The 26,590-nt window shown below is 48.2% G+C and overlaps 2 protein-coding genes across 8 annotated transcripts in view; one reads left to right on the top strand and one right to left on the bottom strand.

Annotated features, from left to right (window-relative positions):
- The window catches only part of BAZ2A (bromodomain adjacent to zinc finger domain 2A), a 34,304-nt gene extending 21,771 nt beyond the window's left edge, over nt 1–12,533 (top strand). Inside the window, 27 exon segments of the mRNA XM_043966335.1 lie at nt 77–287; nt 1,693–1,754; nt 2,121–2,186; nt 3,177–3,242; nt 3,244–3,312; nt 3,314–3,377; nt 3,380–3,393; nt 3,933–4,187; nt 4,286–4,330; nt 4,333–4,505; nt 4,788–4,861; nt 4,971–5,024; nt 5,027–5,178; nt 5,306–5,357; nt 5,468–5,620; nt 5,848–6,307; nt 6,309–6,475; nt 6,688–6,915; nt 7,005–7,160; nt 7,275–7,429; nt 7,675–7,961; nt 8,151–8,283; nt 8,396–8,522; nt 8,525–8,541; nt 9,325–9,560; nt 9,682–9,825; nt 9,926–12,533. Coding sequence (XP_043822270.1) covers nt 77–287; nt 1,693–1,754; nt 2,121–2,186; nt 3,177–3,242; nt 3,244–3,312; nt 3,314–3,377; nt 3,380–3,393; nt 3,933–4,187; nt 4,286–4,330; nt 4,333–4,505; nt 4,788–4,861; nt 4,971–5,024; nt 5,027–5,178; nt 5,306–5,357; nt 5,468–5,620; nt 5,848–6,307; nt 6,309–6,475; nt 6,688–6,915; nt 7,005–7,160; nt 7,275–7,429; nt 7,675–7,961; nt 8,151–8,283; nt 8,396–8,522; nt 8,525–8,541; nt 9,325–9,560; nt 9,682–9,825; nt 9,926–10,091 — 3,786 coding nt within the window. The 3' untranslated portion in view covers nt 10,092–12,533.
- A 1,576-nt stretch (nt 12,534–14,109) lies between these two features.
- RBMS2 (RNA binding motif single stranded interacting protein 2) overlaps nt 14,110–26,590 on the bottom strand; it is a 112,724-nt gene continuing 100,243 nt past the window's right edge. For 5 of the 7 annotated variants that reach the window (XM_043969413.1, XM_043969409.1, XM_043969412.1 and 2 more), the window contains 7 exons: nt 25,678–25,724; nt 20,110–20,206; nt 19,651–19,701; nt 19,231–19,341; nt 18,677–18,757; nt 18,307–18,393; nt 14,110–17,980 (listed from right to left, as the gene is read on the bottom strand). In XM_043969413.1, the coding sequence (XP_043825348.1) occupies nt 18,313–18,393; nt 18,677–18,757; nt 19,231–19,341; nt 19,651–19,701; nt 20,110–20,206; nt 25,678–25,724 (468 nt within the window). In that variant the 3' untranslated portion in view covers nt 14,110–17,980; nt 18,307–18,312. The remainder of the gene's footprint in view (nt 17,981–18,306; nt 18,394–18,676; nt 18,758–19,230; nt 19,342–19,650; nt 19,702–20,109; nt 20,207–25,677; nt 25,725–26,590) is intronic. The other 2 variants (XM_043969410.1, XM_043969411.1) reach the window with 2 other exon arrangements.

Raw genomic sequence — 26,590 nt, 5'->3', positions numbered from 1 at the left:
GGGCCATGTCACCAGCATGAGTGGCGAGCCTGGTCTTCTCCTCGTGACTTAAGTACAGCTGTTCCTCCCACTCCAGGGCTTGAAATGGGTACAGCTCTCAGTGGAGGAGATACCTGCTCGCATCCAGGCCATCACGGGCAAGCGAGGTCGTCCCCGCAACACCGAGAAGGCCAAAGCCAAGGAAATGCCCAAAGTAAAAAGAGGACGTGGGCGGCCACCTAAAGTCAAAATCACTGAGCTTTTGAGCAAGACAGATGCCAGACTCCTGAAGAGGCTCGAAGCTTCAGGTAGAGCAGTCACCCCCACCCCTCCATTGGGGACCCAAACCTCTTTGGGAGTACTCTTGAGTTACTTCCAGCCCGTGGGGCGGATGTCTCTGCCTTCTTCCCCCACCTCCAATGTGGCTACATGGACCCTTAGGCCAGCTGCTTTCCTTCCTTTCTCTTAAGTGGTTTCTTTTGGCTGTTACTATCCTCAGTCACATTTTGGGGGGCTGCTAACTTACACCTGACCCCACTTGTGCCTACTGACCTTCCCAAAGAAAACTCATCAACACTCTTGAAATAGGTGACATTTTACTTTTTATTAAATGTCATACAATTTTAAAAATTGGTACCTGAGAGAAAACTTTATATCAAAACTATATCTTCTAAGAAATTACACATATGGTCCAGAATTACCGTTTTAGAAAACACTCATTTTCAGGAGAAAATTCAGGACTATCAGTGGAGGAAAATCCATCTGAAGCCCAGCCAGAGAATCTGAAATTGTCCCTTGGGGGTGGGGGGGTGGGGACAATGAGGGTTAAGTGACTTGCCCAGGGTCACACAGCTAGTAAGTGTCAAGTGTCTGAGGCTGGATTTGAACTCAGGTCCTCCTGAATCCAAGGCCAGTGCTTTATCTACCTGCCACCTACCTGCCCCTGAAATTGTCCCTTTTGATAGAGGATGTAGCATGATTTCACTTAAGCATATTGGGGTTACCTAAATCTTTGTTGTTTGCCCCAGAGAGAACAGAGAGCCATCCCTCTTCTTGCCAGCACATGTAGGGTTAACTAACTCTTCCAACATGTCTCCAACTTACTCTGGAAATGCTTTCCTTGTCTTGGCTTTCTTTCTGCTGCCCCCTTTCTCCCTCAGGTTGCCCTACTTTAACAACCTGTCTTGCTAGGGTAGCTAGATCCCTCAGCTTAGATTCAGGAAGACCCAAGTTCAAAACCAATCTCAAACATTCACCAGCTGTGTGACCCTGAGCAAGTTACTTTGCCTCTATTTGCCTCAGTTTCCTCATTTGCAAAATGGGGATAATTGTGCCTGCCTCCCGGGGTGGTTGTGAAAATCCAATGCGGTACTTTTTGTAAAGTGCTCCCTTAGCACAGCGCCTTTCTACACAGAGTAGGTGCCCCAATGCTTGGTCCCTCCCCCCACCTCCACCCTTCCTAATGAAATACCATCTACAACACCGTACTGCTTGGTTACAAAGACAGCTCCAGTTGCCTCTGAAGACATTTGAGTTCTCTGAGCTACTCAGAATGACCTCCTCTCTGCATTTTGTGACTTCTGCCACCTGTGGCATCTTTGGGGAGCTCTAGGGACCATCTGGGTTGTGGAAAAACTCACCTCTAGGGGGAGGTCATTGGTCTTAAGGGACTGGTTCTCCTCACCTTCCCCTCTTTCCTTCCTGTTCTCACAGATGCCCCGAGTGATGGTGAGAAGGCCAAGATGAGTAAGATCAAGAAGAAGATAAGAAGGAAGGTAAATTTTAGGGGAGGGGAGGGCACAAGTCAGCCATCTCTTAGACATACCTCATCTTTCCCTGCTGCTTTCCCACAAGCACCCACTGGTATCAAGGATGAGTTATCCACAATATTGTTCTGTTACCCATAAAACCCAGGACTGTTCTCCAGGGATTTCCTGTTTGGGCCACCTCCTTGTGAGGATCATTAGTGAAAGCAAAGTCCCTGCAGCTTGATTGTCCAAGTACCACGCTGTGGATTGACCAGGACGGGGAGTTTGGTCCCCACCATCCACTCCCACTGCTCTGCATGTGTTTGGGGTCTGCATAGCTCAAGCAGAGATGGCAGAGGCTTGACAAAGGACTTGCTCCTTTGTGCTTTGCAGGCCAAAAACCAACGGAAACAAGAAGCCAAGAGCTCCAAGCAGAAGGAGATTAAAAAGAAATCCAAGGTAAGTGTGAGTCTGTGTGCAAAGCTGATGTGAAGGAGGAAGGCCTTTTCTTTTACCTGAGTCACCCTTGCCACCTCACTCCTCCACTCATCTCTCTAGCCAAGCCGTGTTTGTCATGTCCCTTCCTTGCCTCTGGCATCACCCCTGCCATGGTGGGCCAGCTTGCTGGGTAAGGGTCTCTGCCTCAAGTCTCTCCCCAGTCGGCCCATCTTCACTCAGCCACCAAAGGGATCTTCCTAAAGTGCAGCCCTTACCATGGGTCGTCCCCACCCCCTTCATTCACAGAGTTCCACTGGCTCCCTATAATCTCCAAGGTCAAATAGGAAATCCTGGCCCCTTCCTACCTTTCTAGGCCTCTTTACACCCCCACCCCCAGCCCCACTCCAGCCAATGACACTGACTTTGCTTTTCTCGTGCAAGAAACTCCCATCTCTTGATTTTCCCTTGGCTGTCCCTCACGCTTGGAATGTGCTCCTCACCTCTCTGCCTTGTGGCTTCCTGCAAGTCTCAGCTGACATCCCACCTTCTGCAAAAAGACTTTCCCAGTCTTCCTTCTTGCTAGTGTGGGACTTCCCTCTGCTGAAAATCTACAAGTTATCTTATACTCATGTGTATGTACATGTATATGTGACTAAATGGTGTACATGAAGTGTATCTCTTTATGTATACATACACAGAGATAAGATAGGTGTATATGCACACACATATACACACATATATGTGATATACATGCATTTTGTTTCCCACACTCCTCGAGGGCCAGGACTGTACCAACCATCTTTTGCTTTTCTTTGTATCCCTAGCACTTAGCACAGTGTCTTGGCCCAGAGGAGGGCACTTAACAAGTGCTTTCTAGACTGACTAAAAAGCACAGGCAGCTGAGTCTTCTTTTTAGCCACACTGGCCTTGTGTGTGTCTGGGGATAGCAGAGTTAGGCCAAGGTAGCAACATCGTCTGTGTGTATATTTCTCTATTTCCCTGAATAAACAGGCTGAAAAGGAGAAGGTAAAAGCAAAGGCAGATAAACTGAAAGAGAAAGTCAGGAAAGAGAAGCTCCAGACCAAAAGAGAAGGAGGAGGCCAGACCAGCCTGCAAAGTGGACCGGGTTCCAGCCCCTCAGCGACAGCCTGGAGGAGCGACAGCGACAGCAGATGATCTTGGAGGAGATGAAGAAGCCTACGGAGGACATGTGCTTGCTGATCACCAGGTGACTTGGGGGAGGGGGTCCAGTCAGGGGGAGGCCAACAGCTGTACAGACACTTGACAGATTTCAGATTAATTTTTCCAGACTGGTTAAGTCAATTTTCAATAGCACCGAGTCATGTTAGGTCACCCATCTTACCATAATCCCATATAGAGGCGTTAAAGAATGTGTGTTCGTGTGTGGCTTGAAAAAATTACTAAACAAACAAGACCATCTCCATCTCATATATAAAAAGGGGGCCAGAAAAGTGGAATCACCTATGAAAAAGTGGAGCTCTCGTTGATACCTCTAATTGAATGTGGCAGTGCCAGTGTTGCCCTGCATCATGTCCTCTCCTGTGTATTTCTGTCAGATGTGTCATTGTCAGTCTTCTCTCCTTCCCTATCACTGTTCTCCTTATTGCCTTACCTTGTAACAAGGAAATACACATCTGAAAGTGGAGGTGGCCATGGTTTTGTTGAAGGGCAGTTGGAAGGAATCTCCTCTTGCTGGTCCCTTTGACGAGGGGCCTGCGCCCTCTCCCTTCGTTCTCACTTGCACAGCCCCTGCCTGACTTCTCGAGAATTCCTGGTCTGCTGTTACCCAGCGGTGTATTCTCACACTGCCTGACTATTGTGGAGTTCCTGCACAGCTTTGGCAAGGTGCTGGGCTTGGACCCAGCCAAGGACGTGCCCAGCCTTGGAGCTCTGCAGGAGGGGCTGCTGTGCCAAGGTGAAGCCTTGGGCGAGGTGCAGGACCTACTGGTGAAGCTGCTTCAGGCTGCTCTCTGTGACCCTGGCCTGCCCACCTACTGCCAGGTGAGGGCCTGTCACGTCAGGACTGGAGGGTGGCGAGTGGGGCCAGCCAACTTCCTTCCTACTCGCGTTTCCCCTCAATCCCATTTCCTTTGCCTCAGTCCCTGAAGATCCTGGGAGAAAAGGTGTCGGAAATCCCATCTGACATCGGGACAATGTGTCAGAGATCCTCCGCTGCTACCTCATGGCACTATGGGGCAGTAGCCCCGAGTTCTGCGACAGCTTGCGCACCAAACCTTTCCAGGCACAGCCGCCCCAGCAGAAGGCTGCTGTGCTGGCCTTCCTTGTGCACGAGCTCAACGGCTCCAACCTCATCATCAAGTAAGGAGTCATGGTGTGACCCGGGCCTCAGGAGGCAGGCCCAACCACAGGCCAAGTCAGGATAGATGGAGGGCTGGGGGGCTGAGCCCCCGGGGCTCCTCACGGGCCTCTAGGGCCATCGTAGTGAGAGGAGATCTCAAGGAGTCGCTGCCACAGTCTCTTATTTCCAGGTGTGGTCTCACGTGCACAGCAGGGTTCAGGCTCTGTCTTGGACGTGGATAGAGGCCTTACTTGCTTCTTCCCCAAGAGCCCCTCCTCAGACCTGTCTCTGTTCCCATACAGTGAGATCGACAAGACCCTTGAGAACATGTCCAGCTACAGGAGGAACAAATGGGTTGTTGAAGGCCGGCTTCGGAGGTAGGGGCAGAGCAGGTGGTGGGCCTGGGGGAGGAGGTGATGAGGGGCTGCTTCTGCCTCCTGCTCCTATGTCAGTTCTCTTTATTACTCTCCCTCTTCTCCCTTTCTGCACCCCAACTCCCACTCCCAGGCTTGAAAAACGGCTCTGCTAAGCGACCGGGCGTCTGAGGCAGAACTGCTGGGCTCAGAGGAGAACTGGGGCCGGAGGCGAAGTTCCCGGATCCCAGAGGAGACGAGCGGTGTGGAGGAAGAGGAGGAAGAGGAGGCTGCAGCAGCCTTTGCTGCCCAGGGCCGGCGGGGCCGCCGAGGCGAGGAGGTGCTGTTCTGGAGTGGGGGTGGGGCGAGGGGCATTCATTCTTCTTGGTGTTGAGCCCATGCTGGGAGCTCCTCATTTCTCAGCCCCCTCTGACCCCGCACCTTGCTCTCTGTCCTCTCCTCTTTAGGGCGATGCCTTAGCGTTCAGCATTCCAGAGCTAGAGCGACAGATAGAGAAAACTCACCAAGGTAGGGGCATCCTCGACCCCAGGTTCCCAGACTGGGTGGCCGGGTTGTTAAGCTTTGTGTTGATGGCTAACAGTGCTTAGCTATAGTTTTGACTTTGTCCTTCTCCAGCGCCAGCTGTTTTTTCCGCAAGAAGTTACTCCATTCCTCCCAGATGCTGAGGGCAGTTTCTCTGGGCCAGGATCGCTATAGGCGGCGGTACTGGGTGCTGCCATACCTGTCCGGCATCTTTGTGGAAGGGGCTGAGGAAGCCCCAGGTTGGTGTTTGCTTCTTTCCCTAATGGTTCTCTGGGAAGGCTGGACTCTGAGCTCTGAGCGTCCTCTCCCATTTTAAAGGGTGCGGTGGTGGGTGCATACGTGTTCTCTCTCAACTACCATAACTGTCAAAACTTTGGGAAAGAATGGGGGGAAGGGTCTAGAACCCGAGGAACAACTGGTGGGAGATGTTAATTGTGTATTTTGAACCTCTCATTTCTCTCCACAGCCTTGGAGGATGTGATAAAGCAGGAAGCTGACTCCCCAAAGGGGGCAGCTGCCGCAGCCCCCTCCACACCTCCTTTCTCTGCAGTAAAGAGGGAATTGGCTGAAGGAAATGTCAGGACTTTGTCCCCTTGCGCTCGGGCAAGGGGTAGGCCCAGAAAGACCAAGCCTGTCCCTGAGCAGCCCGAGATTCCCGTATCACCTGTGGCAAAGGAGGAGCACGAGCTTGCCCAGGAGCAGGCCCAGGCCCAGGAGCAGGCCCAACCCCAACCCCAGGCCCAGGTCCAGGAGCAGGCCCGCAATGGGCTTCTAGAGCCAGAGGACTCCCCTATGTCTTTGGGCAGCAGCCAGCATGACCTCAAGCCAAGTCAGCCTTCCTCTCCTGGCTAGTCAAACCCAGAGCCATGATCCCTGCTGAGCAGCTCTGTGCTCACCACCTGACAGCAGCCCTGCAGGCTAGAGCCTGACCCCGGTGTACCCTGAGGAACCTGAGCCCAGCCAGCCCTCAACCACCCGGGGCCCTTGGTTCAACCTGCTCCCTCGGACACCCTGCGCCACCGCTCCCTCAACATCTCCTTGTGCCTCAAAGGATGGCCCCAGCCCTGATCCACCAACACCACCTGCTTCCTCTCACCAGTAAGAACCGAAGCTTAGCCTCTTATTGACACCCCCCCCACACACACACCAAGGAGGCTAGAGGGTGGAAGGGGGATCCACAAGTAGGTGGGTGTCTTGGCTTAGGACTAGACCTTTCCCCTTCTCCTCCTTCACCTTCCCCTTTCCTCTCTCATCCTCCTTTCTCCTGCTTCACCGCTTGTACACCCTGACCTTCCACATTTTCCCAAACAGGTGAATGGACCCAGTGCTGCCAAACCATGTTCCCCAAAGCCCCTCTCTTCCACCCCGCTGTCTGTCTCAGCTCCCAAGAGATGGGCAGGTGTCCCTGGGAAAGGGCCTCAAAGCCCAGCAGGCCTCGGGCAGCCCAAACGGAGGGGGCGGCCCCCTAGCAAGTTCTTCAAGCAGATAGAACAGCGCTACCTGACTCAGCTGACAGCCCAGCCCGTGCCTCTAGGTGAGGAAGCCGGCCAGATGTGGTGCCTGCCCTCTGGTAGCCAGGGCCCTCTGGTAGCAGTGCTCTCATGCTCCTGGCTCTTCCTGCAGAAATGCGCACAGGCTGGTGGTGGATCCGGGATCCGGAGGAATTGGAAGCCACACTGCGGGCCCTCCACCCCCGGGGCATCCGGGAGAAAGCTCTGCACAAGCACCTCAGCAAGCACAGGGACTTCCTGAGGGAGGTCTGCCTGAGGCCGCCTACAGGTGAGGGCTGAGCCAGTTGTGGGGCTGTGGGGGGGCTGGCATCTGGCAGAGGGAGGACAAGGGCCATCAAGATGGGAAGCTGATGGCCGTTGCTGACCTGCACTCTCCTTTTAGACCCCATTCTCAAGCCAAGCCAGCTCCCCACAGTGTCTCAGAAAGATCTTGTGTGCTGGTCCCCGGCTGAGAGGACCTATGAAGCAGACCTGGCAATGCTGCAGCGCGTGGAGGAGCTGGAACAGCGGGTACTACTGGCCGATCTGCAGATCCGGGTATAATGGGGAGCCTTGGACCTTTGTTGGGGGGTGGGGGAAGAAGCCACGCAGGGAATTCCCTCTTAAATAATGAGGAGACTAATCTTCAGCCTTCCCTCACCTCTCTGAGAATTGTGAAGATACAATCAGACTCGATCTGAAGGCCTTGTTCCTACTCTGTCAAGGTCTGAAGGGTCCACCTCTGCCTGAGAGCCCCTTCCTTCTCCCTTTCCCCCTAACCTGCTCTCTCCCCCCCTGCCCAGGGCTGGACATGTCCCAGCTCTGACTCTGCCAGAGAGGACCTGGCATACTGTGAGCACCCGCCTGACCCCCTAGAGGACATCACTGCACGAGGCCGTGGGCGGGAGGGCCCGGTACCTCAGCGGGAGGACACCAACCCCCTGGATCTGGCTGTGCTTCGGCTGGTAGCCTTAGAGCAGAACGTGGAGCGAAGGTACCTTCGAGAGCCCCTTTGGCCTCCCCATGAGGTTGTGCTAGAGAAGGCCCTGCTGAGCCCTCCGGACGCTGCTGCTCTGGGGACCACAGAAATGTGAGTAACACTGGGATGTTGGAGGGAAAAGGCCAGGGAGCTTCGCCCCCCCCCCCCCCCCCCCTTCCCCTGGGGAAAATACTTCCTATTCTTCATCTTCCTCACCAAAAACCAAATGGCTCTTGGCCGTTTCTGTGGGGAGGAGGGCAGGAGGGAGCCCTCTCCCACCATTCCCCACCCACCCCTCAGATCATATGAGATCACTCCTCGGATCCGGACTTGGCGGCAGACCTTGGAGCGGTGCAGGAGCGCTGCCCAGGTGTGTCTCTGCTTGGTTCAGCTGGAGAGATCCATTGCTTGGGAGAAGTCCGTCAACAAAGTGGTAAGTGGTGAGCCAGGGCAGCTAGGAGAAAAGCCTGGGGCCGTGGGGGCAGGCGGGAGGGGCGGAGAGGAATGAGCACAGGGGCTCACCATCTCCCTGGGGCTCTCTTCAGACATGCCTGGTGTGCCGCAAGGGGGATAATGATGAGTTTTTGCTGCTCTGTGACGGCTGTGACCGTGGCTGCCACATTTATTGCCACCGACCCAAGATGGACACTGTTCCTGAAGGGGACTGGTTCTGTGCGTCTGTATGGCCCAGGTGAGGCTCTCTGTCCTTTCCCCACCCCCCCTCTCCAAGAGAACTGAAGGGAAGGCAAAGGAAAAAGGGCGGGTGGACCTGGTTCTTGCAAGGGGACCCAAGGCAAACGCAAATCCTTCCATTCCTTGGGTACCTTCACTTTCCTCATTTGTCAGTGAACGGTGCCACCTGTTGCTTACCTACCTTCCTCCCTGACTAGTTGGGTAAATAAGGGACGTTGGATTGAAATGGCTTGGGAAAAGTTAGAACTGGATCCTAGAATTGGGACAAGTGAGAGCACAGGGCTGGAATCCATCTGCTTTAGGCACGGTGCTGCCCTCGTTCCTGTAAGGGGCTATCTAGCTAAACTGTCTAAAATATCTAATGAGTGGTCGCCAATAAATTAGACTTTTAAATATTTATTAAGGAGAATAAGAATTTGGTGAAGAGAGAGAGAGGCCTTAGATTCAGCTATCTATCTCGGGGAGCCAGTGTCTCCTGCTCTGCTCCCCTCTGAGGTCCTCCTGAAGGAGAGTGAGAGGGTGAGCCTCGCTCCTTCTTCATCCCACAAGCCTCCTGTGAAAATTGGAAACGTCCTGTCCCCACACACATAGCTCCAAGCTAACTGGCTGATAGCTTTGATAGACGGTACCCATGAGCAAATGTTACTTCCTGATGCCAAGGACCTGACCGCATGGCTTGCCCTCAGATGCCTTCTCCTCATGGCAGAGCTTTCCTACAGTAACTCTCTAGCAGGTGGCGTCACTCCAATCGTCACAATCCTTTCCCTTCTTCCCTCTTCAGCAGGCAGAGGGAGAATCCCCTCAGAAGCCGGGCTTTCCCAAACGAGGTCAGAAGCGGAAAGGTGTCGGACCACTGGGTTTTTCCGAGCCTGAGAGCCGTCGCCGGCGGCGTCCTCGCGCTGTGTCCCGGGGCCAGGATGGGGCGGCTGTGTCCAGATACTCTGGGGAAGGGCTGTCCTCTTCCAAACGCCGCCGCCTTTCCATGAGGCACCACCATAGCGACCTCACTTTCTGCGAGTGAGTGAACCCGGGCGATAGTGATGGGGGCAGTTGAGGGGACAGAAGATGGGGCTGCTTGCTGAGGGGTTGAGGCTGTCAAGCTCCATCCTCCACTGTGCCTCCATCTCTCTGGCTGTAGGATCATCTTGATGGAGATGGAGTCTCATGATTCAGCTTGGCCCTTCTTAGAACCCGTGAATCCCCGACTGGTTAGTGGCTACAGGCGCATCATCAAAAACCCCATGGACTTCTCCACCATGAGGGAACGGCTCCTTCGGGGCGGGTGAGTAGCCTTCTTCTCTCTTCAAATTCTTTCTATTTTTTTTTCTTTTTTTCCCCATTTTAGCCCCATTCCCTCTGACATTATCGCCATCCCCATGCAGGTATTCCAACTCTGAGGAGTTTGCTGCCGATGCCCTTTTGGTCTTTGACAATTGCCAGACCTTCAATGAGGATGATTCCGAGGTGGGCAAGGCCGGGCACATCATGCGTCGCTTCTTTGAGAGCCGCTGGGAGGAGTTTTATCAGGGAAAACAGGCCAATCTGTGAGGAGAGGTGGGAGAACGGGGGCAGGACACGTTGTGCCTACCCCTTCTCCCATTACCCCCACCTCCAAAACCCTGCCGTTCTCGCCTGCTGATGCTGTCTGGGGGCTACACTCAAGAGTCAGATATGCCCTGATCTTGGACTCCGCCTCTGGGCAGCTTCCTGTACCTTCATTCCCCAGATACCCCCTTTTTCCTCTTCCTCTTCCCCTCAGATAAAGGGGAGGGAAGGGGGTCTTCCTGGACTGAAAGCCAAAAAGAGAAAGAGAATTTTTTTCCTTTCTGTTTTATTTTCTAAACAAAAAAGGGAGGGGAGAAACACCTCCCTCACCCTTCCCCACCTTTCCTGCCCCAGCACTTTGGGGCTATTTAATGATAGCAATAGTTCTAGTGAATGTGTGAAACCGAGAAACACTCTGTACTGTGTGAGGACCCGTAGTAACGGCCAGTAAAGTGGACTTAACTCCCAAGTGTGTCAAGCCGGATACGGGGCCCTGGACATGCTGCTTCCACGTCCAGTCTTTCCCCCAGTCCTTTGCCCACTTCAACACTTTTTCTTCCAATTTCTGCCTTCCTTCCCATATCCAATAATATCAAACTATTGTGTACGGGTTCCTCCCTTTCCTTTTCCCCTGAATCCTTAAAAGAAAAGAAAACAAAAGAGATCTTTCAGAGGTTTTTTTCTCCTTAGCCCAGCCTCACCTAGACCAGTGGATGCTTCTCTGTCCTTCCTCCAAATCTCCAGCCTTCTCTGGGGCTAGCTAGCTGTGGGGGCGGGTGGGGAAGTGTCTCGCTCCATCAGCCCTGTTTTCCTCCCCCACCTCCCCTAAATCCAACCCTCCCTCTTGGGAGCTCCTCAGGGACAATTACTGCTGAGTTTGGCCAGGATAACTATGGGCCCATTCCTTCCTGGCCTCCCCTCCTTGTGTGTGTTGCTGCACTGTTTGTGTTTGAGCCTTCCTTCGCTCCTATTCCTCTCTGTTACTTGGGAAATATACAAGGAACAGTTTCACCCAGTGAGCATTTTTTATGCTCCTCTTCTGATGTCTGTGATTCCTCCTTCCCACCCCAGCGTATCTGTTTGGTTTTCAGGATCTCTGATCCTGTTCACTTTGTGTCTCTTGCTCCCCTACACAGGAAGGCCCTAAAGCTTTCTGTGGCTTTTAGTTCTGTTCCTGCTTCCTGGCCTGTCCCCCTCCTTAGCCCTGGGTGGTTATGGGGCAGGTTGTGTGCACACCACTGTCCCTGACACGTGACCCCACTCTGTAAGAGGAAAGCTGCCATCTGCCCCAGCCATAACCACGGGGTCCTGACCCTCTGCTCCCCTGCCCAGCCTTGGCTCCTCCCATCAGAGATTACGGGTACTTGCACTGGGGAGGCGGCCCTGGGCTCCAGCAGAGAGCCAAGACACCCACATCCCCCAAGGAACTTTGCTACTGGGAGGGAGGAGCCAGTTGAGGTCGAGCCATAATCCTGGTTTTGCTCCACCAGCTGCACTGAATAACCACTGAGGGACATGAAGGGAGAATGGGCCTATGTTCTCCCTGCCCTTTGGCTTCTCTCTCCTTTTCCATCTCATTTCTCAAGTCGCCTTTTCTGTCAGATAAACCTCAGAAATTATTTTGAGATTTTTTTTATTTTAAATAAGAGGTGAATTGAAGACTATTTGAATTGACTATATTATGCATAAATATTTATATTTTATCTAAACTGCGCTGTAACAAACTTTGTGTTAAATGTTTGGAATTCTAGATGAGGGCTCTTCCCTGCCTGCCCTCAGTCACACACCTCACCCCACCCCCACCCCACCCCACCCCCTCACAGGGTAATGTTTTTCCTGGTATAAAAGCCCCTGAATTAATTTTGAACTTGTTGGGAGAGGGGGGTGGGGGGGAAGAGAGTGATGCTCTGGAATGTCATGCGTTCCACGTGGAGTTCTCTTCCCTCCACCCAAATCCCCAGGGATCAGGCACTCTTGAGGTGGTAGGCTGGCTTGAAATTTTGGGGGCCTATCTGGTTGGGGGTAAAGTGGTCAACTGCCCACTTTTCCTTCTGCCTTCATTCTTAACGATTTCAAGTGTTTGGGGGTAGGCATGTTAGAAATCAATTTCACCCCTACCCTCGAAAAAGATCCTGTCCCATCGATCTAACAAAACAGGAAGAAACCACATCGTCAACAAAGGTTGTTCCCATGTTCCTTTTGTGTCAAAAAGGGACTAACTTTTATATAACCAAATGTGGTGTTTTAGTGACTTTTTGATAATGTACAGTTTTTTTGTGAATTTAAATTTATTTCTTTCTATATTTTTAGGACCAATCTCATTTTTAATAAGGTTGAAAAGGAAAAAAAAAAGTCTAGAAAACTCCTGTTGTTGCCATGTGATGTTCCACAAGTGCAGCTGTAGAGAAAGTGCTTGTCAGTTGAATAAAAACCACATTTGATAGAGACTCTGTGGTGCTGTCTGTTCTAAGCCTTGTTCTGGGGGAGGGTATTGGTGAACCTCAAGTCTCCTATTGAACTGACAAGACACACGACCCTTACAGGACGACGGTTGGGAATGACTGCCACCTTGATGACCTGCCTTCCCTTTGTGACCTCACACTAGGGAACTGTGTAGGTGCAGGCTTTGAAATCCTTTGAAGACTTCGTTCTTGGTATACTTGAGGGGGAAAAAAAGCCTCCCGCCAACCTGCCTCCCCTGATCAAAACACCAAGGCTGGTTTTCATCATTTTATTTAAAAACAATTTGAAATGAGACAATTGGAGCTCCACAAGATTGCAGGGAAGGGGGTACATTGGAAAATTTAGGAGATAAACAGAGGGATAAGAAGAAGCTGGAGTGCTTTCAGCATAGAAGCAGGTAGAATACAAAACTAGAAACTCTGAATAAACAAAATCAAAAGAAAAAAACTTTAAAAAACCTGTACAAAATGTTTCTAAGTATAAATTAAACTTATTTCATGTCTAATGGGTATATAGGAGATGGGGATTGGTGTTGGGTGGATGGGATTAGCATAAAGATGGTCCCCTGTTGGCATCTCCATCGAGACCTCAGATTAAGCTCAACTCAGACAGTTGGATACCAACTTTTCTTCCCCTCAGTCCAGCCCGATGACAGGAGAGGTGAGTGCCCCAAGGTGAATAAAAGAGGTCTCTGGAATAAGGCTGTTTTGAAAGCCCAACAGGGGAATAAGGAAAATGAGATGACAAAGCCCCTGTGCCTGTGTTGTCAAACTGGGGGAGGGAGTAGCTACTGCTGCAGCCCTTAAGCTTTTCTCCCTTTCTGGAGCTTGGACCAGTTAGTTAAGCCACTGGTCATGAGGGACTTGTCATATGGCCTTTTAAGACCCATCAGCTCCGCCTAGATTTTTGTGTTAATTGGAGAGTAGGCACCAACACTACAAACACAACCCTATTCGATTCTACAGAAAGCAGCAACTAAGCTTTTTTTTAGTTACAAACCCTTCCTACACACCATTCCCCCTTGCTCCCAAACCTGAAAGAGGTGAAGAGATAGAGTAGGGGCCTAAGCAGGTGGTTGTGCCCTTATTCTGAACAATGAACTGTGAGATTTGTGAGGTAGATGTGTAACGAGGAGAAAGAACATTGCTGGATGTGCAGTGGAAAGTGAGGCAGCGTTTGGAACCGGAGTAGAGGCTGGGAGAGCCAAGAGTCCTTTGAAGAAGGGGTCTTTGGCCCGGCAACACAACAGCCGTATGTAGGATGCCCTTAGTGGGAGAGGGGCAGTATAGAGGGAAGGCAGAAGGATGGCGCTAACTTGGCATTCCCAAGGGCTGGTGAGGAAAGCCCCTGCTAGGACTTGAGAGGGAATAAGTTTCAGGGGAGCAGACAAGGATAGCCACAACTTGAAAGGGAACTAGAGTGGGAGGTGAGGAAAAGCTGGGGAGGGGGGAGAAATGACTAGATCAAGGGATGTCGAAGGCACAAAGAATCTAAGTCCTCCCCCTGCTTCTGACTGGCTGCTTACCCCCACCCCCACCCCCACCCCCACCCCGGCCCATCACTAGCAAGGGGGAAGGGGATGACAACCACCTGTTTTTATTGCTCAAAGCTATGGAGTAGTGGCATGGTGGGACAGTGAGGGGTACCACTGCCCTTGGTAGGTGCAGCCAGAGGGGCTGGGATACGATGCCGCCCCCTCCCCCCCACCCCCCGCAGGTGGGGCCCATGGCAAACGACAACCAAGGTCCCCTTCCCAGAAGAGCTGCAGCTGGTCTAATCCCTCCCCGTAGAGTAGTCTGACCTCCACCTCGTCTCTCACATCCTGACTGAAGCAGCCAGCTCTGACTCCGCCTGATGCAGTGCCCTCCCTTCTACTCTAGACTGCAGAGGCAGGGTATCTCAGGGATGGGAAGCACCAGCTTTTAGCACCAAAGGGAGGATGCCTGCTCTTTAGCAATGGGGAGAAGCAATGGGGTTGCCTGCATAGCTTCTGAGTCTCCTCTCCTCACTTATCCAACAGTCCATGTGCCTCCATCCCTGACAGACAGGCTCTCCTTGAGAATCTGAGGACAGGAGGCTAGACCGGGATCTGCTTAACTTTCTTTGGTTAAACAAAACAAAATCTTAAAAAAGAAATGTTTCCCTTTTCTTCCCCACTTCCGCCCCCAACACAGTGTTTTCATACACGACACCCGTTCCCTCAGTGACATGGCCTATGCGCCATCCCCAGGCTTGGAGCTGCTGTGATGACAAGTGATGACAACAATGGCAAGGCCAAGTCAGGGCTGGAGCCCTACAACCCAAGAAAGGATGTCCAGTTCACTGATGTTCCTATTTGGCTTTCTTAAAAAAAAAAAAGAAAAAAAATGTGTGCCTACACACATGCACAAAAAGATCCATAGAAAAACGTTTTAAATACTAAGAGCATCTCTGTAATCATAGAAACGGAGCATACTCTTCCCAGGGAGAGGATGGGAGATTGTGCAGAGGTCCTCCAGCATCTACCCCTATCCCTCAGCCACAGCCCCTGGCAAGAAAATAAGGACCTTAAGGGGCAAGGACCAGCCAGGCCCCTGAGTTCAGACTTAGAGCATCCTTTGGCTGTCCCCACTACTTCTGTTTGTGGCTTAGGGGTGAGGGGAAGGCTTTCCCTCCCCTCAACCTATTTCTCTGCTCCAATCAACCCTTTATCACAACTGATCACATGAAAAAAAAAAAAACCTCATAAAATTCCTGCCTCCCTCACCCCACCTCCCATCCCCACCAATATCTCAAGAGTAACAACTCAAAAGCACCAAATAAAATCATCACCACCAACCACCAAAAAAATTTCAAGTCAATGGTTAGTCTAAATCCCCTGGATCCCCAAACCCTTCTTCCAGAAAACACCATTAAAAGCAACCAATAAGAACAATGAATCTTCACTAGGGCAAGCTCAAGAAGTAACTCGGTGATTCTTCAAAAGAACCTAAACACCACTATGGGAACATTTAAGAAAACAGACAAACCAGTGGTGAGGGCAAGGTCGGGGGATCCACTGAGGAAGAGCAGCAGCATCTTGTGCTGCACGTGGAAAGTGGGAGACCCACTGCACCTATATTCCTTTCACGGACAAGGCAATGCCCTCAACCACTCCAGGTTTCATTTAAGTTGTGCCCCAAATGAAGCTATCGGGATTTGTTTTTCCTTATTTTTCCCTAAGAGTACATAGACAAGGTAGGGGTTATGTTGTCTTCCTTGTCCAATTCTTAAGAAGAAAAGCTCCCCGGGGCCTTACCCCTACCCCCAACCCCAGCACCCAGACTGTCCTGACAGGATAACTGAATGCACAAGGACTGGAATTACTCCTCATTGACAGTGACAAGTGGAATGGGGTGAGAGGGGACAAGAGGCATAGGAAAGGCAGGGGGGCACCCTCTGAGCAAACATGTCCTGGGACTGAGGATGCCTCAAGTTTAGAAAGCACCCGAAAGAAACTGAAGATGGGCAGACCAAGATCATGTCTCCCAAGGTTGAACAAAGGGGTAGTTTTGGGGTAAGGCCCCACTGGAGGGGCCTGGGCTAGAGCCTCTCATTGAGTCTCAGTCACTGGTGCTGCAACTTTCCCCCTCCCTCTCCCTTCAGCCTATTTTAACACCTGATTTTCCATCATGCATCAATCTTCTTTGTTTTTCTGTCCTTGATTGTCTAATGCAGAGGAGCCTGCCCCATAGGTGGAGGGGACCCAGTCCCTAGGGCTAGAACAGAACCTCCCTTCCACAAACCTACAATGTAATTACGAAACTGGACTCTGGGTAGGAAGGCAATAAGGAAAAGGCCTGTTCCTTGAGGTGGGCAGGAGCATGATGCTCCCACTGTTTGTTTCTCTGGGCACAGAGAGAAATTTTGCAGTAGGAGGAGGGCAGGTGGGTGGAAGAGCAAATCATGGGCCTTTTTTTCCTGGAGTCCTAGCCTCACAGGAAGGATGAAATGTGGGTTGGGGGATGGTTATTGCACGTTTCCAGCCCAGATACTTGCTGGACTTTTAGAAGAAGGAAGATGCCTGCAGATGCCCAGAACCCTGGGAGAAGGGCAAGCTCACTAGGACAGTGCAGGCTGAACTACACAGAGATTGGTGTATCCTTTTCTATCCTTACCCAAATGCAAACAACACACACACACACACACACACACACACACACACACACACACACACACACTCTAACATGCAACCCAAAGCTTGTTGTTAACTCAGTGCATGCAGAGAGGTTGGGTAACGGTCTCCCCTGGCAGCATCCCTAAAGGTGGGTATCAGAAGGCACTGTGGATCCCAGGGTCGGGGTGGAGAATTGCCGAGTCTTGTGGGGCAGTATCGTCTACTCCAAGATGAAGCAGCTGGTCAGCTGATCCATGCTTGGTAGAGAAAGTGGGGGGGGAGGCAAGGGACAAAGAGGAAGAGGAAGGCAGCACATGTTCTAGCTGTTGGGGCTTTGAGCACAGCAAAAAGGGGTGGGGAGAAAAAGAGAAAAGGGGCTGGCCCACAGCTCCTTTCCTGGAGATGGCACCAAAGGCCAGCCAGAGCAGCAGAGTTAGGATTCCTGAAGAGCTGAAGCCAAAGAGGATTTCCTGGGATGGAGGTGTCCCCATAGCAGCAAGAAGAAGAGCAGAAAGAGTTGAATTCATTGTCTGATGTTCTGGAGGAAACCATGTCTCTGTCCAAATGGGCTGGGGAGATTTGTCTCTGGAGCGCCCAAGGACATGTCTCTCCTCCCTGCAGCCAAAGTCTGGTGTTCTTTCTCAGGAAGGAGTCAGGTGAGCGGGGGAGAGGAGCCGAGAGGAAGGAGGAAGAACCCCCTCCACTGCCCAAGTAGTGCTCTGCTTTGTTCTTATTCACAAAATAAAATTCCATTTCAAAAAAACCAAAATCACCAAGTTTAAAAAGCCGAAGTGGGCAGGTTCTGCAGCACGGGGTGAGAAGAAAGCAGTGATTGGGTTAGGATGGACCTTGGGGAAGAAGCAGAAAGAGGGGCAGGCACGGATTCTGGGAGCTTTACAAAACAAAATTCAAAAAACTGCATATTTTCTTTAAAAAAAAAACCTACAAAATAATAAAAACAGAAAAGTCCATAACCAAACCCATCAAGAAGAACCCATGGCCAACGCCCGGCAACAAAGCTTTCCATTTTTTTTTAAAAGAAAAAATTTAAAATAGCCCAAACAATAAATCCCAACACAACACAACACTTTCTCATTTGGAGACATGAATGTCTAGTCACTGGCTGGTCTCCTTGGGATGCGTAGAGTCTGTTGTGGTTTTAAAAAACATTTTCTTTGCAAAAGAAAGAAACAAAATCTGATCTCCTTGAATGCAGCACAAAGGAAAGGTGGCTTTGTAACCCCAGGCTCCACCAGTGATGAGAGCAGAGATGTCCTCTCAGACCCAGGCCCATCTGTAAAACATACCAGTCTTTCATAATAATGACTCAGGAGGATCAGAGTTCAAATCTGGCCTCAGACACTTGACACTTACTAGCTGTGTGACCCTGGAGTTGGCCAGTCTACACCTAGCTCCCTCATTCTCTGCTCCCAACTACTTGCAGCCCATCAGAGCAGGAAACAAAGCCAGAGGACACGCAAGACCTGGAGGCCCCACACAGCAGCACAGGTGGGAAAACAACCAACCATTCAACGCTAGACTGCATGGGTCTTGGTGCCTCCTCTCACAACCTCTCTCTCCCCCAGTCTGGCCCCCCTGCCCTCACCGCATGACGCTTACCCACTGTTACTTGCTGTACTGGAAGGAGTAGGCCGCATGATCAGATGGAGGGTCCACCGCTACTTGACTTTGCTGGCCACTGTTCTCCTGTATCACAACCAAGGCAGTGTGGTCATCCTCCCCTACTCCTCCCCTCTCACAGACTAATACGCACCCAAACTCTAGTATTTTACCCTCAAATTTGGAGCAGCTTGCTCTCCTTACCACCACCCTTGCTCCACCCCAAGGATAACAAGTCTGTGTGATTACCAACCATCCAGGCCAGGAGGAAAATGAGGGGTCCAGCAGTTCAAAGAGTACAGGGACTGGATCTTTCTTACATTCCTATATGCCCCCTCCCCAGCCCCCAGAGAGATCACAAAGCTCTTACCTCAACAGGAACACTGGAAGAAGGCACGGGCGTGTACTGGGGGATATAAGCTCCTTGCATAGCTGCAGCTGTGGGCATATACTAGGAGGAAGAACATCAAGAGGCTGCCGGAGACTCCCGATCCCAAGCTCTGGTCCTTCAGCTACCCACAACCTCCCCATCTACCAGCCCCAGCTCATTCAGAGTGTTCTCTAATCCTAAGCTTTGTTGTGCAAACTGGCACCTTTCCAGAATGATGAGGTGGCATAAAAATGCAAGCATTTTTCTTCTATTTGTGAGAATTTCTAGACAACCTGCAGAAACTTGGGAAGCATCATATTTCTGTCTGCCTGTACAACTTGATGAGGTAGGACTCAGTTGAAGTAGATAATGGGATGAAGAGGCAGATGGATATTTTACACCTAATGGGTTGCTTCTGACCCACTCACATGATCATGGGTTCTACCCTAATCAAATATTAATAAAAGAATTATATAGATTGTAGGGAGGCTAAGAGATCCCAGGGAATTTTCATATGGACATGATTGTCCCTCCCAATCATGCATTGGCTTTACCGTGCCCGTGCTGCTGAGGGAAAGGTGGCCCAGTTGCTGGGTGAGAGGTCCCATCATTGAGGCAGGCTGGATGGAAATGGTATGGTCCATCCCTGGGGTCAGGACTGTGCCCTGGGGGAATAAGCAGGAAAAGAGGAAAGAATAAGAACCCCATTAGCTTCAAAGTCTTCAGAAGCAAGACTAGGGAACAGCCTGAAATGAAGGCTAATAATGGCCCCCGGAGAACAGAAAAAGGTCCTGTCACAGTGGCAGTGAGCATCAAGCAGTGCTGTAGGAAGAGGCTCCCTGACTCAATTGCCGGACTGAAAGAGGAGAGGCATGGCTACCTGACTAAGAACGTTTTATCTTTTGCCCACCTTTCTCGGGGTGATGCCAGCCCCCCACCCCCACCCCCTTGCAGGAAAGCCTAGAGACACTCACTGCAGGCGGCATGAGGTATGACTGGTGGTGCATCCAAGACGGGCTGTGAACCTACAGAGAATGGAGATGTCTGAGTCTCCCCCTATGAGGGGAAAGGGTAATGTAGTTGATGGAAATCGCCTATAGGGCCCTGCCCAGCCCCTGAAACTAAATGTTGGCAAAGCCAGGCTCAAAAGTCCAATTAAAGCTGATCTTAGATAACAAAGGCATTAAGAATACGCACCCTGGGGCAGCTAGGTGGCAGTGGATAAAGCACAGGCCCTGGACTCAGGAGGATCAGAGTTCAAATCTGGCCTCAGACACTTGACACTTACTAGCTGTGTGACCCTGGGCAAGTCACTTAACCCTCATTGCCCCACAAAAATAAATAAATATTTTTTAAATGTACCCTTTTCACCTAAACTACCACATTAAACCAAAGAGAATGCATTTTCCCCTCCTTTATGATGATGCTTTTACCTGATATGAAGATACAGGAGATGGGAGATAGGGGGATAGTGTGGTCTGGGCAATCATCCTGTTGGGGGTAATACTGTAGGGTGATGCTGTATAAAACCTGTAGGAAAGAGTCATACTAAATAAAAGGGTTATAGATAACCATGGGAAGAAGGGTCCCATAGTTAAGTTCAGTGAGTTCCCACTAGCTCAGCCTACTGAGGTGTGCCTGTTTCCTTTAGTCCTGTTACTTAAAAAAAAAAAAAAAACAAAAAAAGATGCCTTTTCTCTTTACTTTCCAGTTATTCTGGACTCCACCCCGCTCCCAATCGAGTTTCTGTATAACATAAAAAATGACCCGAATCACAAAATACAGTGACCACATCTAACAATATGCTTTCTGGTCTCTGAATCTCCACCTCTCTGTTGTGAAGGAAGGAGGTATGTTTCATCATCTGTTCTCAGGACTCAGAAACTGCTTGGGTCCCTTCCAGCTTGACATTTTTTCAGTTTTTCCCCAATTGATGGGTACCCACTCTATAAGAACAGTTTAGCCCCTTTTCTTGCATAATTCCAAATTGATATCCAGGGCTGCTAGTCTAATCCACAGCCCCACCAAAAGAGTATCCACCTTACCATGGCCTCTTTCAGGGACCACTCCCATGTTTTGTCATCTCTGCCAATCTTCAAGGAGGGGAACAATTTTTTTTAATTTAATTTTTAATTTTTTCCCCAATTACATATAAAGATATTTTTTTGAGTTCCAAATTTTTCTCCCACCTTCCCTTCCCTACTTCTTCCTGAGGTCAGTGAGTCATCTGATATAGGTTATACATTAAATTCATGTTAAACATTTTTCCACTTTAGTAATGTTGTAAGAGAAGGATCAGAACAAAAAGAAAAAAATGCAAGAAAGAAGAAAGAAGAACAATAACAAGAAAGCAACAACCAAAGTGAAAACAGTCTGCTTCAATCTGCACTCAGATTCCATAGTTCTTTTTCTGGTTGTGGAGAGCATTTTCCACCATGAGTCTTTTGGCATGGGATACTTGTTTTCATTTGCATTTCTCAAACTACTAATGATCTAGGTCACAATTTCTTTCTTTCTTTTTTCTTTTGTGGGGCAATGAGGGCTAAGTGACTTGCCCAGGGTCACACAGCTAGTAAGTGTCAAGTGTCTGAGGTCAGATTTGAACTCAGGTCCTCCTGAATCCAGGGCCAGTGCTTTATCCACCATGCCACCTAGTTGCCCCTAGGTCACAATTTCAAAGGATCATTTATAGTTTGCAGTTTTTCTGGGAAAACTACTTGTTCATATTGTTTGACTACTTTTCTGCTGGGGAACAGTGCTACCAATTTTACAGTTTTTAAACTATTTTTTGCCAACTCACCATATATAAAGTATTACCTTAAAGTTGTTTTAAAATGTTTATCTCTGCATACTTAAATGTTTGAGCAAATTTTAAAGCTGTTATGAATGATTTGTGTTTCTTCCTCTGAAAATTGTTCATTTGCATTTCTCCAGTCAATAGTGATTTAGAACATTTTTTCATATGGCAGTAGATAGCTTTGATTTCTTCTATTGCCATATGAAAAAATACTCTAAATCATGATTGATCAGAGAAATGAAAATTAAAACAACTCTGAGGTACTACCTCACACCTATCAGATTGGCTAATATGACAAAAAAGGAAAATAATAAATGTTGGAGAAGCTGTGGAAAAATTGGAACAGCAATACATTGTTGGTGGAGTTGTGAACTGATCCAACCATTCTGGAGAGCAATTTAGAACTAGCCCAAAGGGCTATAAAACTGCACATACCCTTTGACCCAGTAATACCATGGCTAGGTCTTATATCCCAAAGAGATCATAAAGAAGGGAAAAGGACCCACATGTACAAAAATATTTCTAGCAGCTCTCTTTGTGGTGGCAAAGAATTGGAAATTAAGGGGATGCCCATCAATTGGGGAATGGTTGAATAAGTTGTGGTATATGAATGTAATGGAATACTATTGTGCTGTAAGAAATGAGGAGCAGGGGGCAGCTAGGTGGCACAGTGGATAGAGCACCAGGCCCTGGAGTCAGGAGTACCTGAGTTCAAATCCTGCCTCAGACACTTAACACTTATTAGCTATGTGACCCTGGGCAAGTCACTTAACCCCCATTGCCTCACTAAAAAAATAAAAATTAAAAAAAATTAAAAAAAAAAAAGAAATGAGGAACAGGCAGATTTCAGAAAAACCTGGAAAGACTTAAGTAGACTGATGCTGACTGAAGTGAGCAGAACCAGGAGAACATTGTACACAGTAACAGCAACACTGTGTGATGATCAACTGTGATAGACTTGGCTCTTCTCATCAGTGCAATGATCCAAAACAATTCCAAAAGACTCATGTTGGAAAATTCTCTCCACATCCAGAAAAAGAACTGTAGGATCTGAATGCAGATTGAACCATACCACTTTTACTTTTTGTGGTTTTTTTCTTTTTTGAGGTTTTTCCCTTTTGTTCTGATTCTTCTTTCACAATACAACTAATGTGGAGATATGTTTAATGTGATTGTACATATATAATCTACATCAGATTGTTTGTCATCTTGGGAAGGGGGGAGGGAGACAAATATAGAACTCAAAATCTTATAAAAATGAATGTTGAAAACTATCTTTACATGTAACTAAAAAAAATACTATTAAGACTGGAAAAAACAAAAGGAAAACTCTTCATGTCTTTTAACCATTTCTCCACTAGAGAATGGTTACTGTTTCTTTTCTAGCTTTCTGTCAGTTCTTTGTAGACACTAGCTGTATCTACCAAAAATATATTTTTCTTTTTATTTAAAAAAATGCTCTACAATGCAATATTATATTTCTATCAGATACTCCCCCTGGATGACATGACGATACCTTCAAACTCAACTTATCATACCCTCCTTTAAGAATCTGCCACTCTCACTAGCTTCCCCTCTCCTCGGTGAATGGCATCCCCATCTTCCCAGTTACTCTTTTTTAAAAATATAGGGTGGTTTTTTTGGGAGGGGGCAGGGCAATGAGGATTAAGTGACTTGCCCAGGGTCACACAGCTAGTAAGTGTCAAGTGTCTGAGGCCGGATTTGAACTCAGGTCCTCCTGAATCCAGGGCCGGTGCTTTATCCACTTTCCCAGTTACTCAATCATCTTTGACTCTTCCATCTCCTTTAAGCCCAGACATCATATCAGTTGCCAAGTTCTCTTATTTCCAACTGTAATATCATTCACATTTCCTTCTTTATGCCCACTTCCTCAACCACTGCCCTCACACCTATTCTCACCTACGATATTGGAATAACCCCCCAACAAATCTTTTGCTCTCTCATCCATTACCTCTCCCATCTGTTCTCCATGCCCAAAGAATCTGTATGATGCATTGGCATGATTATGTCATTCATCTACCTAAAAATTTTTAGCAATTCTTCATTACCCACAGAAAAAAGTTTAAAGTCCTGGCTGACCATGGCATTCAAGGGTCCAACTTGCCTACCTTGACACTTCTTACTACACAACCATCACATATTAGAAGTATTCCAAGTTCCAGCCAAACTTTATCATTCATGCTTGTCCTAGTCTTTCTCTGGCTTTTGTCTCCATTCATCTCTGCTCCTCGGTGCTTGGCACAAATTCTGTGATTCTCTACTCCATCTGTTTGAGTGCCTCCCTTCCTTAAAGGTCCAGTTCAGATGCTACTCCTTTCATAGATCCTTTCTTGATGCAGCTCTATCCTCCCCTCCAAAAAAAAATTCTCATTACCCAATTCTGCTTTGTCCCTACCATAGTCTTCCTTGTATCAAATTATATCCCTCTCAAACATGATAGCAGAGGATATGCCATTTAAAAAGTTGCCTCACACATAGCTGGCACTTAACATTCCTTGAATTTGTCATGCCAAACATTATAAAAAATAAACAATTAAAATATTTTCATATAACAAAATCTATCAATTTAGTCTCCGATAATTTCTTCCATTTGTTCAAGAGAAAAATGTTCCTCTTCACAACTGAGATAAACAATTTTCTTTTGGTTTCAAGAAATAATTTAAAGTATTAATTCAACTGGAGGATGAGGGGGTCTGGAATGAAAGGTATTAGAACTATTTTTTCCATAACAATGTTACCCAAATTTCCTAAATTTTAAAAATTAAATGAATCTTTCCCATAACTTATACAACCATAGACTCAAGAGCTAGAAGGGACACCTCAGAGGTTACTGCATCCGACCCTTTCATTTTACAGATGAAGAAACCCAGAGAGGTTAAATAAGGGACTTGCTCAAGGTCACACTTGTAGACTTTATCAAACATTAATAATAATGATAGACTAGGTTCTATTTCTAGATTTTCTTCTATTCCAGAAAAATTATAAAATTTTTCTATTTTATAATGACCTTTTAACACTGACACTGGTAGGACAAATTCTACATAAATATTTTTCCATACTACCTCTCAATATTTCTGTTTTTTCTATAACTAATTTTGCATTGGATTTTTCTAATTCTGTAAAGTAGCCTTTTGGTCTTTCAACTGATATTGGAATGAAATCTATAAGATAATAAGGGAAGTATTTTGGCTAGACCCAACCATATATATGATAGGGTATTATCCTTATGATTGCTAAGTTCCTTCTAATTTCTATTAAAAAATGTTTTCAATTTGTCTCTGTAACTTGAAAAATATTTGGTATTTTGTTAATGGTATTTTTATCAGGTTTTAAAAAATTTGTAATATATGGAAATGCAAATTACTCTGTGGATTTATCTTGCTACCTTAGTAGAGACAACAATCACCTCGTTTTTTCCCCTTAAATCTCTCAGATTGGGGGAGCTAGGTGGTGCAGTGGATAAAGCACCAACCCTGAATTCAGGAGCACCTGAGTTCAAATCCAGCCTCAGACACTTGAAACTTACTAGCTGTGTGACCCTGGGCAAGTCACTTAACCTCCATCGCCCTGCAAAAAAAAAAAAAATCCTTTTGGGGCAGCTAGGTGGTGCAGCAGATAGAGCACTGGACCTGGATTCAGGAGGACCTGAGTTCAAATCTGGCCTCAGACACTTAACAATTACTAGCTGTGTGACCCTAGGCAAGTCACTTAACCCCAACTGCCTCACCAAACAAACAAACAAAATTCAATTGCCTTCTCTCTCTCTCTTTTTTTTTTTTTTAGTGAGGCAATTGGGGCTAGGTGACTTGCTCAGGATCACACAGCTAGTAAGTGTTAAATGTCTGAGGCCAGATTTGAACTCAGGTACTCCTGACTCCAGGGCCGGTGCTCTATCCACTGCACCATCTAGCTACCCCCAATTGCCTTCTCTTAAAGTGAGATACTCATATCCTGGCACTACCTGATTCACAGGGCTGTTGGGAGGAAAGCAGGTAAGCTTTAAAGCACTATATAAATGTCAGTTATTATATTTATGAAGATTACAGAAAATGAAAAGTGATAGTACAAAGTCCTGATTTAAACCTGTTTTTAACGAAAATGTCTCTATTTCTCCATTCTGTATGTGAGCTCTTAGATCCAAATACTGTCAAAGTCGTAACGTGGAGTTCTGATGAGCACTTACCCATTCTGTAGAGCTGTGGCAGGGTCATATGTCAGTGCCATGCCACCCTACGATAGAAAAGCACACAGATCAGCCTGGGACTCCCAAAGGCACTAGAAGCCTTTTGTTTCCAGATGATTAAGACAGTTAAAGTTGGAAAGCTTGGATTAAGGCTTTCCCCAAGGTGAGGTCTGGGTAAACCCAACGTCAGATATTCTGTTATTTGTCCTCCCTACTCAAAGAGTTTGACCAAAATGACATCACTATATTGGGGTCAAGATACACTATGTCTGACTGTGGCCGATCAGTCCTATACAAGCTCAGAAGGCTTTTGCCGTAGGTAGGTCAGGCACGAATAGTCCACATGAACATTGGACTCCTGCATCATTACAATTTAGATGTCTTTAAATTTGTCTCTCATTTCTTTTGAGCTACTGCAGTTCTGCTTCATTCATAGAAAGCAGTGCTATCTTTGATGTGGACATGCCATGCTGGATGGTCCAAGACCAGTATCTGAGACCTTGAGAGTATCTTTGTACCACTTCTGAACTCCAACTGGGTGCCTGCCTTGTGTGAGTTCTTCATAAAATAGTCTTTCAGGCTATTTTACATACCCTTGGCAAGGCCAAGGCAACATGGCCAGCCCACTGAAGTTGCCCTCTCTACAGCAGTTTGAATGCTTGGCAGTTTAGCCTGAGAAAGGAACACAGTGTCCGCTACCTTATCGTGCCAGGTGACCTTCAGAATCTCCCTAAGACAATACAAAATGGAAGTGATTCCGTTTCCCCGGCATGGTGCTGGTAGACTGTCCAGATGTCACAGGCGTTCAACAATGAGGTCGGCACACAATGGCTCTGTAGACCTTCAGTTTGGTAGGCAGCCTGAAACCTCTTCTCTCTCACATTTTCCTATGGAGCCTCCCAAACACTGAGCT

This window comes from Dromiciops gliroides, chromosome 5, assembly GCF_019393635.1.
Source record: "Dromiciops gliroides isolate mDroGli1 chromosome 5, mDroGli1.pri, whole genome shotgun sequence".
Classification (NCBI taxonomy): Eukaryota; Metazoa; Chordata; class Mammalia; order Microbiotheria; family Microbiotheriidae; genus Dromiciops; species Dromiciops gliroides.
This window is presented reverse-complemented; position numbering and strand designations above follow the sequence as displayed.